Source organism: Aquarana catesbeiana, linkage group LG05 (assembly GCF_042186555.1).
Source record: "Aquarana catesbeiana isolate 2022-GZ linkage group LG05, ASM4218655v1, whole genome shotgun sequence".
Taxonomy (NCBI): Eukaryota; Metazoa; Chordata; class Amphibia; order Anura; family Ranidae; genus Aquarana; species Aquarana catesbeiana.
Window position 1 is genome coordinate 112,977,506 of NC_133328.1, and position 17,882 is coordinate 112,995,387.

General features: G+C 41.6%; 1 protein-coding gene across 2 annotated transcripts in view; it reads left to right on the forward strand.

The window, feature by feature from the left end:
* SNX13 (sorting nexin 13) overlaps positions 1 to 17,882 on the forward strand; it is a 240,366-nt gene that overhangs the window by 114,941 nt on the left and 107,543 nt on the right. For both annotated transcript variants that reach the window (XM_073630078.1, XM_073630079.1), the window contains exons 5-6: positions 11,565 to 11,686; positions 13,980 to 14,101. In XM_073630078.1, the coding sequence (XP_073486179.1) occupies positions 11,565 to 11,686; positions 13,980 to 14,101 (244 nt within the window). The remainder of the gene's footprint in view (positions 1 to 11,564; positions 11,687 to 13,979; positions 14,102 to 17,882) is intronic.

Genomic DNA, 17,882 nt, shown 5'->3' on the forward strand with positions numbered 1-17,882 from the left:
GATTCGTTTTAGGGCTGCAACTAACGATTATTTTCATAATCGATTAGTTGGCCGATTATTGTTTCGATTATTCGATTAATCGGTTAATAACCTTAAAAAAAAAAAGCTTGGTGTATGATTAGGGAGTAAAATCTTTAATCCACTCTGAGAATAACAGACAGAAGAGATATACTGTATATACTATTAGAGGTTGAATCTGGTAAATATCATCGGACTCAGATCAAATTTTTTTATTCAAAGAAAAATAAAGTTCTAGACTGTTTTGCAGATTTTCAAACAGAACTGTAATATTACATGCTTTTCTGCAGCTTCTCCATTGAAGTATATTAAACCAAAAAAGCACCGTTTTGCATTGAAAAAGGTCCTTGACCCTTTCCAAATACACAGCAGCTGAAAAAAGCATAGATGTGAACGTTAAATGAACTGTAGTGCATTTCTGCAAAAAACACATGGGTGGGGAACTAGGCCTAAGACATTTAGTAACATAATAGAGTTAAAAAAAAATTAAAAATTAGGCCTTCGTTTTTTTTTACTGTGCAACAGTGAAAGTAATATTTACAGTAGAGATTATTTGCTCTTTTTGTACTATAAAGGGCTAATTTTAGTTTTTTTAACCTCATTATGTTACTGGCCGATTAATCGATTATGAAAATAGTAATCGATTAATTTCATAATCGATTCATTGTCGATTAATCGATTAGTTGTTTCGGCCCTAATTCGTTTCATCTCTGTGCATTACCTGAGTCTATTCACTTCAGTGGAAGGGTTTACACCCACTTTAAGTCCTTTAAGAGATGTTATGCTTTGAGTTGACATTGGCCATGGACCATGGAAAAGTGGCATAGAAGCCATGAAGTTCATGGCGCGTGTAAATAAATTTTTTTTTTGTTTTGGGGGGGGGGTATTTCGTTTTTTTTCCACCGCCATTCTCACCTAGGTGAAAATGTTGTGTCCTCCTCCCACAGCCCCCTGGGATATCCCCATCACGTAACCCAGGGGCTGTGGGAGCCCATTCACAGAGCATCCTGAACCCAGAAGGAGCAGTTGGCTTGGGAGACTAATATGGTAGCATGTGACACAGGCTGCAACACATGAGCAGCAGATTGTTGCAGGAGAACACTGGATCTGCTAGACAGGTATGTTTTTCTTTCTTTTTTTTTCTGTGAAGAGAACCTAGCATAACTGGTAAGGGAAGATGAGGGGGGAGTGAAATTCCTTTTAAAGTATGCAGTCAGGTCCACTGATTACATTTTTTGTTTAACCTCTTGCCGTCTGCACTATAGGTGAATGACGGCCACAGCACGGACCTGAATTTCCAGGAGGCCGTCATATGACGTCCTCCCCTGTGCATGCGCCCCCTACAGGGCGTGCGCTGTGATCACCGAGTCACTGAGACTCGGGTGATCACAGATCCGAGTAAGGGGCCGGGACCGGGCCCCTTACCACGTGATCAGCTGTCAGCCAATGACAGCTGATCACATGATCTAAACAAAAGCTCGGTAATCGTTTTTTTTTTTTTTTTTTTTTTTTCTCCTCTCGCTGACAACGTGAGGAGAAAAAAAGGCGATCACCGGCTTATCTGCAAGGGACATTGGTCCCGAAGAGGAAGAGGCAATTCTGCCTCATCTGTGCCGCCAGTACCCCCTGCCAGTGCCCACCAGTGCCACCTGCCAGTGCCACCTATTAATGCCCACCAGTGGTGCCAATCAGTGCCACCTAGCAGTGCTTGCCTATCAGTGTAACCTATCAGTGCCCATCACTGCCGCCTCATCAGCGTACATCAATGAAGGAGAAAAATGACCTGTTTGCAAAATTTTATAACAAAATATAAAAATATTTTTAAAAAATTTAAAAATTCTGTCTTTTTTAAATTTTTTTAACAAAAAATAAAAACTGCAGAGTTGATCAAATACCACCAAAAGAAAGCTCTATTTGTGGGGAAAAAAATGATAAAAATTTCATTTGGGTACAGTGTTGTGTGTCCGCGCAATTGTGCATCAGCGCTGATATCTGAAAATTGGTCTGGACGGGGGGGGTTTAAGTGCCCAGTAAGTGGTTAAACACGATGATAAGGAGGAAGTGATAATATTAATACATATTATAAATTTGTGTGCAGATTTGGTGTACTGTAAAAGTTATTTTGGTAGGTAATATAAGATTTTTTTTTTTTTCAAAAACATTAAGCTTTTATTTACATTGTTACATTTTTTTACATTTTTTTTATTCAAAGTTTGCATGTTCTCCCTGTGCCTGCGTGGGTATCCTCCGGGTACTCTACCTTCCTCCCATGCTCCAAAGACATGCTGGTAGGTTAATTGGATCCTGTCTAAATTGGCCCTATTATGTGTTAGTAGAATTTATGAGTTGGGGACCTTAGATTGTAAGCTGCTTGAGGGCAGGGACTGATGTGAGCGTAAAAAAAAAAAAAAATTATATATATATATATATATATATATATATATATATATATATATATATATATATAACTTGATGGCACTATACCTGTAATGAAAAATAAATGTTTATTTCTAGCCAGATTAATTTATTACAATGGGATTTGATTCCCATTGTTTTCTTTGATTTACATTACAAAGTGCAACTGGAGGAGTGGGACTCCCTTTTTTTTGGTTTGAGCATGGTTGTAGCTATTGAGGCCCTGGGAAAAGAAATCCAATGTGTGGATTAGTCCATTTTACCTTTTAAAAATCAAAGCTAAATGGCAGGACTGATGTCAATGTACAATATATATGTAAAGCGCTGCGTAAATTGACGGCGCTATAGAGGTACCTGTAATAAATAAATAATGAATTATTCTCTGTCATGGGAAAAGAAAAGAAAACAGCTGCAGGTATAAACTGCAGGCACATAGAGATGAGGATACCCACAGTGACCTCTTAACATTTGGTGGCAGCACTGCCCGCCACACGTGACAGGAGCGATCACTTTTGCTGCGGGTGTAAAGCAATGCGTCTCGGCTGCAGCAGGTGAACACCCCTGTCAGCTGCTGTTTCCATCTTTGGAGAAAGAGCAGGGGGGGGGGGGGGTGGGGGTGCTAAAAAACCAGCTCAACTGCACATTTTTAATGTCCTGCCCCCACCGACCCAAATGCAACCACTTTTACCTACCTATAGGTTAACCTACCTGCCTATAGTAAGGCTTACCTGTAGGTACTGGAAATATCTCCTAAAACTTCACGGTTTAGGAGATATTTACCATATACGCTTGCGCCAACGTCATCGGTGCGTGGGCACTGAAGAAAGGGCACGATCGTGCCGTTTCTAGAAGGCCTGTGCTGTGACTGGCGGCATCCACGCGCATTCGACTCACGCGACTCCGGCGAGTCACAGAGACCGGGGTCCACAGCCCTGGAAGGAAGAGGGGTGAAGATAAGCAGCCAATAGCAGGGACATTGTGGTCTTCATTTGCAGGTAAGTGCACATACTAGCCCATTATGCTTTTACTTTGCAGGGGAAAAAAGAAGTAAAACCCATCAGGGTTTACTTCCTCTTTAAGCTGGTCATAGATGGTCCAAATCCTTGCTGAACTGGCCAAGATTTGAACTGTGTATGGGCGGGCTAATTGTACCCAAGTTGATCAATCGCTGTGCCGTCAATATCATGAGCCATCAACCCAGAGAAATTAGACCTATTCAGAAAGTCATAGAAGAGTACGAAATCCTTTGACTTGTTTTAGATCAGTGACTTTAAGCAAGAGGATCATAATTCCAACAGCCAAGTACCTAGTCTTTTCAGAAGCCTTGTTCAGCCCCCATGTCTCTCATATGACACATTTGATATTGCAGAAAAGAAAGAGGGCGCACCAACCTAGTGCATTACCACTGATAAACTTTAATGCAGCATAAAAACAGTAAAAATTATACTCACAAACGAGCTAATAAAGATAGCTTTCGAAAGGGCGCAAAAGCGCTGTTTCTGTGGATCGACACCCCAGGACCTGTTGCCGAGAGGATCAGACCAGCGCCAATGGCTGATGGCTTACGCGTTTCGGGGGAGCACCCCTTTCTTCAGAGCCTAAGTGAAGAAAGGGGTGCTCCCCCGAAACGCGTAAGCCATCAGCCATTTGCGCTGGTCTGATCCTCTCGGCAACAGGTCCTGGGGTGTCGATCCACAGAAACAGCGCTTTTGCGCCCTTTCGAAAGCTATCTTTATTAGCTCGTTTGTGAGTATAATTTTTACTGTTTTTATGCTGCATTAAAGTTTATCAGTGGTAATGCACTAGGTTGAATACCCATTGTTCAAATGAGGGCTGCAAGACGCTAGGCATTACTTCTATAGGTGGCTGCACCACATATCCAGTTCATGGACACCTGAGCGCAGGAGAGGTCTTTTTTTCTTACATTTGATATTGCATCATTTTGCTTTTATCATAGCTCTGGCTTCCACAAGCGATCTGTATGAAATTAACCTGCTGTTAACGTAAGTAGGAGGAAGTGAGAACACACAGAGACAATAACAAGGAAGCCGAGAATAACAGCATACTAAAGGCATAAAACAAGAACACATAATCTGCGTCTGGGAAACCTCTCCTCTTAATGCTGAAATATTTTTGCTTAGATTTTTAAAGGTAAAATGGACCAATGGGTTATTCCACACACTGGATTCCTTTTCCCAGGGTTTTAATAGCTACAACCATGCTCAAACCAAAAAAGGGAGTCCCATTCCTCCAGCTGTGCTCTGTAATGTAAAGCAAAAGACCACAATGAGAATCAAATCCCGTTTGTAATGGCTTAAGCTGGCAATAAATATATACAGTGCATTAATAAAGTATTTAGACCCCCTTCACTTTTTTCAATTTTGTTATGTTGCAGCCTGATAGTACAGTTGTTTTTAAATTCATTTTTTTCCTCATTAATCTACACTCTGTACCCCATAATGACTAAGTGACAAACAGAATTTTGGAAATGTCTGTGAATTGATTAAAAAGAAAAAAGTGAGATATCACATGTATTAAAGTATTCAGACCCTTTACTCAGTACTTTGTTGAAGCACCTTTGGCAGCAGTTACAGCCTCAAGTCTTTTTGGGTATGATGTGACGAGTTTTGCACACCTGAATTGGGGGATTTTCTGCCATTCTTCCTTGCAAATTCTTCCAAGCTTAGTCCGGTTGGATGGGGACCGTCGGTGGACAATCATTGTCAGGTCTCTCCAGAGATGTTCAATAGGGTTCAATTGTCATATTGGAAGGTGAACCTTTGGCTCAGTCTAAGTTCCTGAGTGCTGTGGAACAAGTTTTCATTGAGGATATCTCTGTACTTTGATCCACTCAGCATTCTCTTAACCCTGACCATTCTCCCAGTCCCTGCTGCAGAAGAACACCCCCACAGCACGATGCTGTCACCACTATGCTTCACTGTTGGGATGGTATTGGGCAGGTAATGAGCAGCACCTGGTTTCCTCCAGACATACGTTTTTAGAATTGAGGCGAAACCATTCAATCTTGGTTTCATCAGATCAGAGAATATTGTTTCGCAAAGTCTGAGAGTCCTTCAGGCGCTTTTTTTTAAACTCCAAACTGAGGAGAGCCACTCTGCCATAAAGCCCAGATAGGTGGAGGGCTGCATTGATGGTGGTTCTTCTGGAACCTTGTACCATCTCTACACAGGATCTCTGGAGCTCAGTCAGAGTGACCATCAGGTTCTTGGTTACCTCTCTTACTAAGGCCCTTCTTCCCGATTTGCTCAGTTTGGATGGGCAACCAGCTTTTGGAAGAGTCCTAGTTTATACAAAACTTCTTCCATTTTAGAATTATGGCTGCCACTGTGATCTTGGGAATCGTCTGTGCCTTTTAATAATCCTGTCTGAGTTCTGCAGGCAGTTCCCTTTGACCTCATGGCTTTTGCTCTAAAACAGTATGCATTGTGAGCTGTGAGGCCTTTTATAGAGAGGAGTGTGCCTTTCCAAATCATGTCCAATCAATTTAATTTTACCATGGGTGAACGTCAATCAAACATCTCTGCAACGATCAAGAGCAATGGGAGGCACCTGAGCTAAATTTCAAGTGTTGTTGCAAAGAGTCTGAATACTTATGCCAATGTGATTTTTCCGTTTTTTTCTTTAATAAATTCAGACATTTCTAAAATTCTGTTGTCACTTTGTCGTCATGGGGGTACTTGGTGTAGATTGATGAGGAAAAAAAATTAATGTAAACAACTGTAGTACCAGGCTACAACATAACAAAATTGAAAATGGTGAAGGGGGTCTGAATACTTTATAAATTTGGTGTAGATTTCTTTTGTTCAGCCTCCAGACTGAATGAAAAAAAATCTAACCAATCCACCCATCCATGCTATACTGCATTAATGGACAAATCTCCCTCTGCAGCTATTGTATTCTGACAGCCAGCATTTCTAATTGGATGCAGGCACTGTTTGACTGACAATTTTCCACCCAGCTCCTTCAATTTTGCAATCGGAGCATATCGGGTGGAGAAATGCTGACAGGACCAACCACTGATTGAATTTTGGCCTGTTCATAAGGAAGCTGAGTACTCAGCTAAGCTGAGCACAAGGGATTAAAGATTCTCTGGAATTCCCAGCGATAATAAATGGACAGCAATCCATTCTATGGTGTGATCTGACAGTAAGGGAATGTAAAATTAATTACCACTGGTCCCTTTTTCAGTTGGAGTACATACATTTTTTTCATGTTTGCACCTTCCACTGTGTCTTTATAGTACTTTGCAATGCCAGGTGACATGATCGGAAATAATGGATGCATGCCAGAAGGTGTATTTTTTGTAGAAAGTGTTAGGTGGATTTCAGAAAAGTTTAGAGTAAATGTTCAAAAAAAAGTGCAGAAAAGTGCCTATTGATCTGCCTGAAATCCAGTGTGGTCTAATTTTCTGTTTGGGCTGCTTCTGCTGCACCGAAATCCCAAGCAGATTTACCAGACTTCTCCAGTCCCACTTCTCATGCATTCAATTTATTTCCAAGCAAAACTTTGCTGTTGCCTTAACTCCCAAGGGCTTGCCCTCACCCTGTGTGTAGGAAAAGGACTCTGGTGATGTAGTTCCGGGAGTGTGCCTGAGCTCTAAGCAGCCGCCCCTACAAAAAGCCTGTTGATGACACCACAGGGAGTAATAAAAGTTGTTTCTCACTACAGTAACAATCTAAAAAGAAAATTGAATTCTGGGGCATTCTCTAGAGGGGGAGGAAGATTTAGATGTAAATTAGCCATGCTTAGCCCAATCTTTTAGGGCTACATTGATGATTTTAATTTTCAGCTAGAAATGTAGCTTCCTATTTACAACACCTATACAGTAAAACCATGGATTGCGAGCATAATTTGTTCTGGAAATATGCTTGTAATCCAAATTTCCCCATAAGAAATAATTTAAACTCAGATGATTCATTCCAAATCCATTTATTCATAGGTCCTTCAGTTTATAGTCCATACACAAGCTTATGCTTTGCTATAATCTTTTTATAACCATAAAATGTCCATCCACAAGGGGATTAGAAGCAAAATCCAGCAGGAGCTACAGAGTATAAAAGAGAAGAGAGGCACCTCTAAGTGTAGCAATATGGTTTTATTTAATGAAGGTACAACATTTAGCAACTCACATGGTTGATGATTAAAAGAGGCACATCTACGTATGCAGGCATCCGGGGTAAAGCTGTCCACATAGACCATCCTCCACACTGCCGGCTCTCATTGCTGTCAGTCTGCAATCGTGACTGGGAAGACTAGAGTAGAGCAGTAGAGTGATCTGAAAGTGAGGCTGGAGCACAGCATGGAAGGGATGACGATGATGGCGGTGAGGAGGATGGTCTATGTGGACAGCTTTACCTCGGATGCCTGCATACTTAGATGTGCCTGTTTTAATCATCAACCATGTGAGTTGCTAAATGTTGTACCTTCATTAAATGCTACACTTAGAGGCGGCTCTCTTTTCTTTTATACTCAGTTGGGACATGATGTGACTTGTATATGTAGACAATGCTTGTTTATCAAGTCAAAATTAAAAAGAAAAAAAAAAATGTGCATGTCTTGCAAAACGCTCTCAGACCAAGTTACACTCAAGCCAAGGTTTTACTGTATTTGCAGTGCACTGATTTTGACTGAAGGATTTGACTGCTATGAATTGCACCCCCTAGTAACAAATGATAAAAATCAACTATGTGATTCTAGCTGTAATCATTCTCATCTAGTGCTGCTTAAAATATATTGATGGATTTTTTTAATAGCTGGTGACTGTATAGCTTGCCTGATGAATCCTCCATCTCTTGAACTGTATATTATATTACAAACTTCATCCCCTGTGGTGTTGTATATAATAAGCCCAACTATAGAACTCGCTGATCCAAATAAAAGTTGCAGTGCCTCTCTAAGCTGAGACAGAAATCTGTGACCAAACCCCATGTGGGGTGAAACATTTTAGAGGGACGTGGCTGGAGCGGTGCTCGCTGAGGCCACATTCATCTACATCCTAATGCACTGGGTTGGTGAGTGGTGCCTTTACTTCGCGTTGATAATATAGAGGTTGCTAGTTTGGGGACCATTTGGGAAAGTGGTCAACTTTGCTCTTTTTTAAGATCTTCTGCCTTTTAGGATAGGTTGATGAACAACAGTAAACCGGTTTAGCTGTAATGGAATAGTTGAAAAATTGTCAATGGGAAGTGTATTTTGGTGTGTATTATGATGTAGATGGGTCTTTCTCCCTCTTTTTAGTACCCTTGCACTCAGTGTCATGTATTGGTCTTGAGTCTCGTGTGGCACAGTTGGACAGCATAGTAGCCTTATACACTGAAGCTCTTCTGAAGTATGTTACTTGTGAAACACATAATGTTACCCTCTCTCCACTGATTTGCCGGCATCTACTATTAAAATATTAATATATTTTGCCAAATGTGCCATGGTATACACAATGTGTTGATTGATGTAACTGCTCAGTGGCAGATTGAGAAAAAATGTTCCCTAGAGCGGGGAACCAAATAGGCTAAGATAGTGACAAAGAGTGTGGGCAGCTGTTATGCAAAGAAGTATAAATCATTTATTCCTTGTCAGAAATGTACCACCTTAAAACATAGGTCTAGAGTACATAGACACCCAGGTAGGGTACACCTAAAACCACTTTTACATGGCATGACAAGCATGCTAACATAGGACAAAAACACAGACCAGTACAAAAAACATGAAACAAAATCATCCAGACGCCAAGTATACTGACACACGGGGCATCGCCATGGCAAGGTGCCTTATCACGGGGTTACCAAGTCTGTCAAGGAGGTGCTACCGTGTTTCAGCCCCTTGGAGGCTTGAGCAGGGGGAGAGCGGGGAACAAGCAACCAGCAGGGGGATGGATGTTGATCTTGCTGTACATGAACTGATCTTATCGTCCCAGACAGTAAAACAAACAGGTAGGGCATTAATCCATCACAGATGCAAAGTTCCTGTGTGCTTGGAAGATTTTGGTCATGGGCTATCAGAGGATGAACAGAGCCCTAAGTAGTATACCTCAGAAACTGGGATCGGTGGATCAAGGTCATCTGCCCCTGTTGTAATGGAAGTAGCATGCAGTTAGCCCGTGAAAATGTGAAAGATCGCAGTGAGCAGGATAACACCTGTGGGTGACCATGGGCCTCTAACTATCACATGGACTGTGAGTGACTGGCTGGAGGTGGTCACAATTATGTACCTGTCACCGTAAGGTGAATGGGTGCAGTGTGGGGCTATTTGCAAGTATAAGTGAAGGTTGTAAAGAGGCTGGGACTGAGTGGTGGGGAGTACAATCATGGTATCACAGGAAAAAGTCATGGCAGTATCCGGTAACAGTACTTTACCATTGCTGCATGAGTCTCCAGCCAATCACCATCAACAGGTGTCTCCACGTGGAACGCTTCGCTTGGTGCCGATCCCAACAAAAATGGCTATCCAGGTTACTATGATGTGGAAGCCGACCATGCTGGTGTCCCCATAGCCGGTCACCGCGTCCTCTCTAGACTAGAGTCCCTGCCTGGAAGGGCCGGTCTTGCTGGCATTCAAGTGATTGGAAGCTAGATCCGCTCTGTGATCTAAGGAATCTCCCCGTATGCTAGCCAACACTGCAGGTGATGCAGGGATGGCGCCTCGGGTGTTGATGTCAATGCGTTTCACTATACGAATGCGTAGCTTCATCTGGATGGTGGCAGATGGGGATAATGTGTTGGGAGGGTCTTTTTTTTTTTTCTAATATGTGACTTTATAAGAGTCACCAGATGCCATGTATTTTTATAATGTTTTTAACAACATTTAAAAAATTATTTTGTTCTATATTTTTATAGCAAAAGATAACCAAGCATACATGGTATTGGCATTGCTACATATAGGAATGCAATAGAGTATACTGATACATCAGTGTGCAGGATATTTGTGCATTTCTGCACGTTCTGGTGCATTTCGGCATGCTGTGAATCATTTTAATAATTGTTCCACACCAACACTTGTGATACTACAGTACCATGCATATTGGTGGACATGAATGTGTCAATAAAGTGGAAGTAAACGTGCAAAACCTAGCAAACGCTAAACCTGCTCTCAGCCACATTCTAAAGCTAATCTCTTTGGCCCTGTAAAGAAAAAATCGCTATATATACTTATTTTGCAGCTGCTCTGGTCCGGTATCAGGCTGAGCTGTCAGCAGCGGCTTCAGTGTGTAGAATAAACCGCCAACAAAGAAAGCCCCATAATAAGTCTATGGGTGACATCACTTCCCAGGCATTTCCGAGCCGTCATCGGCTTTCTCCTGTACACAGAGGGCACCGCTGGAGACCAGACCAGATCGGTTTCAAAATAGGTAAGTATAGCGATCTTTTCCTTACAGGGCTAGATCGATTAGATTTAGAATGTGGGTGGGAGTAGGTTTAGAGTAGGTTAGGTTTTGCCCTTACTTCCACCTTAAGAACTAATGGCACCACTGCAAAATTGTAAACGAGCAATGCATTGTTTTGGGTTGTGGGAAAGGGTACGATTTAGTGCATATTCCTGCAACGCAACAAGTGTGGACAAAGCCTTAGACCGTACTGAAAATTTGCCTGCATGAAGCTGACTAGTTAATAAATCAGTAAATCGGAAATGCAAACCTAAACTGTTTGAGACTGGTAGATCTTAGCCACAGAAAGATAGAGGGTGAAGATGGGGAAAAAACTACAGAACGGGTGAGTGCCTTGGAGTCGAGACAAGTAATTTTAAGCTGGGGGGGGGGGGGGTCAGAGTTTATCGGCATCATAGTTTTACCTGAAGACAATCAAAGTCTTTTGGTGGGAAGTGTGATACCCGCGGATTAACAAGTTTATTTCATACAATTACTTGTGTTTTGGTACCGTCAAAAGTGCAACGTTTTTTTGTGTTTTGTCCAAAGGTTACATAACAAAGAAGGGCTGTGCAGGCATATGACATAAAATGATTCAAAGACTAATATGTGCAGCTTAGCAAAACATTGAAATAACAAGAAGCAATAAGAGCGGGGGCCCTGCCTGTATGAGAATACAATTTTATGTCTACATTCTAACATGGTTCTTGTTTCGTTACTTTGGAAACTTAGAATTTTTCTTTTTGGATTTTAGGTAATACAGTTTTCCTTGAGGGACTATGTCCAGTACTGGTATTACACGCTAAGCGAGGATGAATCATTTCTCCTTGAAATCAGGCAAACAATTCAGAATGCACTTGTTCAATTTTCCGCCCGGTAAGTATATTTTCTGAAACTCCTGTCCTTATGCAAACTTTGCTTTATGCAATGAAAATTTGTGTTTAAGAACTGCGGCTGTGGAAACAAACTTTGTACAGGATAACTACAATTCCGTGTTTAACGTTTTACTGCAGCCTTTACAACTCATGCATTGTATATGATGGAACTTAAAATATCCAAAGCCAATATGTTGTTTTTCAGTTTTGGATCAGGATTTGTTAAAATGCCAACCATGGTGTTTGTTTGTTTGTTTTTTTTTTTGTTTTTTTTGTTTTTTTTGTTTTTTAATTTTTATTTAATTTATTTTTTTTCTATGCTGGTGTTCTTCAAAGTGAGGGAAAAATTGTTATCAGTTCTCACAGAACAAGGGTTTCCATTTAAAAGATTTTCCCTCCTTCCTGTAACAGTTAGGCTGGCTATACATGGGTCATGTTTTTTGTTCAACCGACGGGTTGAACAAAAGACATTAACTTGATTCCCCCATCCACACGCTTGATGTAGATGAGGGGAAATCCCTCCTGCTGTGCTATTGAATTCTGATAGCTGGAAGACTTCCATACTATTAGAATACACTGATCAGCATTGCAGGCTAAAGCTGGAAGCACTGATCAAAAGAAAAATTTACAACAGGCTAGTTTTGTACCCAAGCTGATCAATAGATCGACTTGAGTACAGTCAACCTGCCCATACATGGATTGAAATTCGGCCGGTCCCTGCTGAACTAGCTGAATTGTGATTCATGTATGGCTGGCTTTAGAGTTAATAGCTGTTGGCTTACTGCTCTAGTTAATATTTTTTTTTTACACAGTAATAAAAACCTTGTCCAATCCCGTTCCTTATCTTTAGGATTAGCTGGCACTTCAGTTCCTACCTTACTTTCTTAATATTTCAGATAACATGCATACATGTTTATGTCCAAAGCAATTGTCAGCATTGTATTGGTCAGAATTTTCATATAGTATTGGTACAAACCTTCATTCATTCGGAAATATAATAGTGTGTGGCCAGCTTTTCAGGTCTTGTTCCTTCCCAGTCCATGACTGGACATTGAAAGGAGAAACAGGGACTAGTGTCCCTTGTTAACATACGAGCACTGCAGTACAACTGATGAGTTCTATTTCCCTCTCTCTTAGACCCCTTTAACACTGAGGCAGTTTTCAGGCATTTTGGTGCAAGAAATAGCGCCTGTAAAGCGCCTAAATTCATTCATTTCAATGTGTGCTTTCACACTGGGGCGATGCGCTTACAGACGTTACGAAAAGTCCTGCAAGCAGCATCTTTGGGGTGGCTTGAGAGTGCTAAAAATGGGGCTCCCAAAATGCCCTGCCCATGTGACTGTGCAGTGCTTCCAAAGTGCCTTAAAAGCGATTTGAATGGCCCGCAAAACGGGTAATTTTTCTTTCTTTCTTTCTTTCTTTTTTTTTTTTGAAGTCACATGACCTGGAAAAAAAAAACAGCCCGAAAAGCGCCGCTAAAGCACCGCAAAAACGACCTGCACTTTAGCGCTATTTTAGCAGCGCTTCAGTGTGAAGGTAGCCTTAATGTAAGCCCTGCTGTATAGGAGATTTTAGGAAGTGAATACTATGTCAAAAGCACTTGCACAAACTAAGCTATTAACCACCTCATTACCGTGCTATAGATGGAAGACGGCTACAGCATGGCTCTACACCTGACGCCTGGGGCATGCTCTGTGATCGCTGTGTCCTCAGGACCTAGCTGATCACAGATCATGGTAAAGGGCCAATCACAGCAGCCCTTTACCTCGTGATCAGCTGTGTCCAATCAAAGCTTATCACATGTAAACTGACTTGCTGGTTAATGACCTTTCTTTCCTCACGCTGTCTCTGTGTGAATAAAAGAAAGCTGATAACTGGCAAAGCTGTCAGCACTTTGTTTATACTGATCATCAGTGCCCTGATTATCAGTGCTTCCACATCAGTGAAAAATTACTTATTTGCAAAATTTTATAACAGAAACTAAGAAAAACCTTCTTTTTTTCCAACATTTTCTGTCTTTTTTTAATTTGTTTAGCAAAAATAAAATGTCATACGGGTACAGTGTTGCATGACCGCGCAATTGTCATTCAAAAGTGCGACCGCTCTGAAAATTGGCCTGGGCAGGAAGGGGTTGAAAGTGCCAGGTATTGAAGTGGTTAATGAATACGGAGCATTTTGATGTGTCTTTTTATATCTGACTGGAGTTGAGCTTTGATTACATTTATCTTAGAACATTTATCTTTTACAAACATACTTTGAAGAACATGCTAAAAAAAAACTTATCTCTGTATAAGGTCAAAAGAAGTGGACTGGCAGCCTTATTTTACCACCCGGTTAGTGGATGATTTTGCCACGCATCTCCGAGCATTCAGGAAAGCTCAGCAGAGAATGGCAGAGAAAGAAGATCAAAAGAAAGGTAATGGTGGATTCAGGAAAGACTGTGACTCTCCATTGTTTAGCGCTACATCAAAGTAATTGTTTCCTGCCTCAAGAAAGCAGAAGGAAATCAGGGCTCTAATTAACAAAACAGACTGTTCTTGATTAGCCCTTGCAATGCTCATACAATTTAATATTCCCATAACAGCTGCTATAGTCTCCAAGCCATGTACTACATATCATAGATTTAATCTTTAAAAGCGTATGTCTGGGCAGTGAGAATCATATGCAATCGACATGTCGAATCCTATTAAGGCCTCGTTTGCATGGGGATATTTTAGCATGCATCTATTCTACAGGTGTTCATGCATCTACGTGCAGGCAGTCACATTCACGTCTGTTGGGATGCAGTGGCTGCACGGATACAGCAGCTGGTCCCCAATTTTTAGCTGTGTGAGTGCAGAAAGGGGGTGGCTTGTACCACCCCGTAGATATGAAATTGATGCCAATCCAACCAAAGCTGTTATTTTCACGTCTTTGGGTGCTTTTGTCATGGTATAGAACCATGCTATTCTCCTAAAGCAATGTTTAGAGTTTTAAAAGATACAGATAATTAGTCCAAGTTTTAGATCTACCACAGAGCAACTGATATGCCAGACCTGTAATGTTTATAATTTTTTTGTTTTTTATATGGTTTTGATTGGAAAAAAAAAAATGCATGTTCCTCCCCCCCAGGTCACAAAAGCCATATAGGATGGTATTCCCATGACTAGTGGACAGTGAACACAAAGGCCCTGCCTGCTGTGCCACTTCCTCACTATTTAAAAAAAGAAAATTAGCAAATCTCTTCCACATCCACGTTCTGGAACTACCAAATTAATGAATGCTATAAAGATTCACGTTAGTAACTGTGAGATTCTGGGAGCTTCCCACATTCGATCTCACATTCTCAAGTTGACTTCAGTCATTCTTTCAGAAACAGTTACAAGGCCATTTCTGGAGAGCTGCTACATTGTACAGTACACACAGCCCCATTCAGATGAGTTGCAAAAACCACAGACCATTTAGAAAAACAACAACATTTAAACCCCTTATACACTGAAGTGCTAAAGCGCCGTTCGTTTTTGATTTAGCTGAGCTTTTCGGGCACTAGCAGCACGTTTTTTTTAAGGCCACGTGACAACGTGACCTTAAAAAGAAAAAGGAGAAATGACCCGTTTTGCGGCGCTTTCAAAACGCTTTTAAGGCGCTTTGGAAGCGCTGCCCATTCATTTCAATGGGCAGGGGCATTTTGGGAGCCCCAAAGATGCTGCTTGCAGGACTTTTCCTTTCCGTCCTGCAAGTGCACCACATCAGTGTGAAAGCTCTTTTGAATAATCTCCCATACAGCAGAGCTCACACTAAGGCTACTTTCACACTGAAGTGGCGCTAAAACAGCGCTGGTCATTTTTTGCGGTGGTTCGGGCACTAGCAGGCTGTTTTTTTGGGGGTTTTTTTAGGTCACATGACGAGACTTTAAAACAAAATGGGCAGGGGCGTTTTGGGAGCGCTATTTATAGCGCTCCCTATGTTCATCTTTGCCAACTTCAATGAACCTGCAGTGTTCCCGGAAACGTTTGCGTATGGTGCGTATTGTTCAGCCTATGTAATGCAGGCTGCAGGGACAGGACAAGCAGTAGACTACATATTTGGTGGAGCATGTGTAGAATTCTTTTATTTTGTATACTTTCCCTTTTACTATGAATTCTTTTTGTCTATGGTGGACAAAACTGCATGTGAGGCATAGAGTTTTTTGGCACTGGTACATGCTGATGATGGAGTTGGGGGCTTTTCTGTTGGAGAATTTTGGTTTTGTTGGTAAGCTATCTTTCAGGTGAGGATCTTGCAGTAGTATAAGCCAGTATTTGTCTACTATGTGTTCCATGTTTTTGTGTTTGTTGTGGAACTGGGTGGTGAAGCGGATTACTTTTGATGCATTTTCATTTTTGTCAGCTGGAATGTCTGGGTTTATATACAGTGGGGCAAAAAAGTATTTAGTCAGCCACCAATTGTGCAAGTTCTCCCACTTAAAAAGATGAGAGAGGCCTGTAATTGTCATAGGTATACCTCAACTATGTGAGACAAAATGTGGAAACAAATCCAGACAATCACATTGTCTGATTTTTGAAAGAATTTATTTGTAAATTATAGTGGAAAATAAGTATTTGGTCAATATCAAAAGTTCATCTCAATACTTTGTTATATATCTTTTGTTGGCAATGACAGAGGTCAAACGTTTTCTGTAAGTTTTCACAAGGTTGTCACACACTGTTGCTGGTATGTTGGCCCATTCCTCCACGCAGATCTCCTCTAGAGCAGTGATGTTTTGGGGCTGTCGCTGGGCAACACGGACTTTCAACTCCCTCCAAAGGTTTTCTGTGGGGTTGAGATCTGGAGACTGGCTAGGCCACTCCAGGACCTTGAAATGCTTCTTACGAAGCTACTCCTTCGTTGCCCGGGCGGTGTGTTTGGGATCATTGTCATGCTGAAAGACCTAGCCAGGTTTCATCTTCAATGCCCTTGCTGATGGGAGGAGGTTTGCACTCAAAATCTCACGATATATGGCCCCATTAATTCTTTCATGTACACGGATCAGTCGTCCTGTTCCCTTTGCAGAGAAACAGCCCCAAAGCATGATGTTGCCACCCCCATGCTTCACAGTAGGTATGGTGTTCTTTGGTTGCAACTCAGCATTCTCTCTCCTCCAAACACGACGAGTTGTGTTTCTACCAAACAGTTCTACTTTTGGTTTCATCTGACCATATGACATTCTCCCAATCCTCTTCTGGATCATCCAAATGCTCTCTAGCAAACCTCAGACGGGCCCGGACATGTACTGGCTTAAGCAGGAGGACACATCTGGCACTGCAGGATCTGAGTCCCTGGCGACGTAGTGTGTTACTGATGGTAGCCTTTGTTACGTTGGTCCCAGCTCTCTGCAGGTCATTCACTAGGTCCCCCCGTGTGGTTCTGGGATTTTTGCTCACTATTCTTGTGATCAATTTGACCCCACTGGGTGATATCTTGCTTGGAGCCCCAGATCGAGGGAGATTATCAGTGGTCTTGTATGTCTTTCATTTTCAAATTATTGCTCCCACAGTTGATTTCTTCACACCAAGCTGCTTGCCAATTGCAGATTCAGTGTTCCCAGCCTGGTGCAGGTCTGCAATTTTGTTTCTGGTGTCCTTCGACAGCTCTTTGGTCTTCACCATAGTGGAGTTTGGAGTGTGACTGTTTGAGGTTGTGGACAGGTGTCTTTTATACTGATAACAAGTTCAAACAGGTGCCATTAATACAGGTAATGAGTGGAGGACAGAGGAGGCTCTTAAAGAAGAAGATACAGGTCTCTGAGAGCCGGAAATCTTGCTTGTTTGTAGGTGACCAAATACTTATTTTCCACCATAATTTGCAAATAAATTCTTTCAAAAATCAGACCATGTGATTGTCTGGATTTGTTTCCACATTTTGTCTCTCATAGTTGAGGTATACCTATGATGACATATACAGGCCTCTCTCATCTTTTTAGGTGGGAGAACTTGCACAATTGGTGGCTGACTAAATACTTTTTTGCCCCACTGTATGTGGTATATGCTTTTTCGATGAGTGGGGGTGAGTACCCCTTTTCTAGGAATTTTTGTTTCGCTCTGAATCTGGCAGTTGGATTGTTTTGTGCTGTTGTGTCTGAGATGGCAAAATGGTCCCTTAGGAATATTATTGAGCCAGCAAGGATGGTGGCAGCTGTAAGAAGGAATTTTCTGCGGTTGGTTTGCTGTAATTCTTGG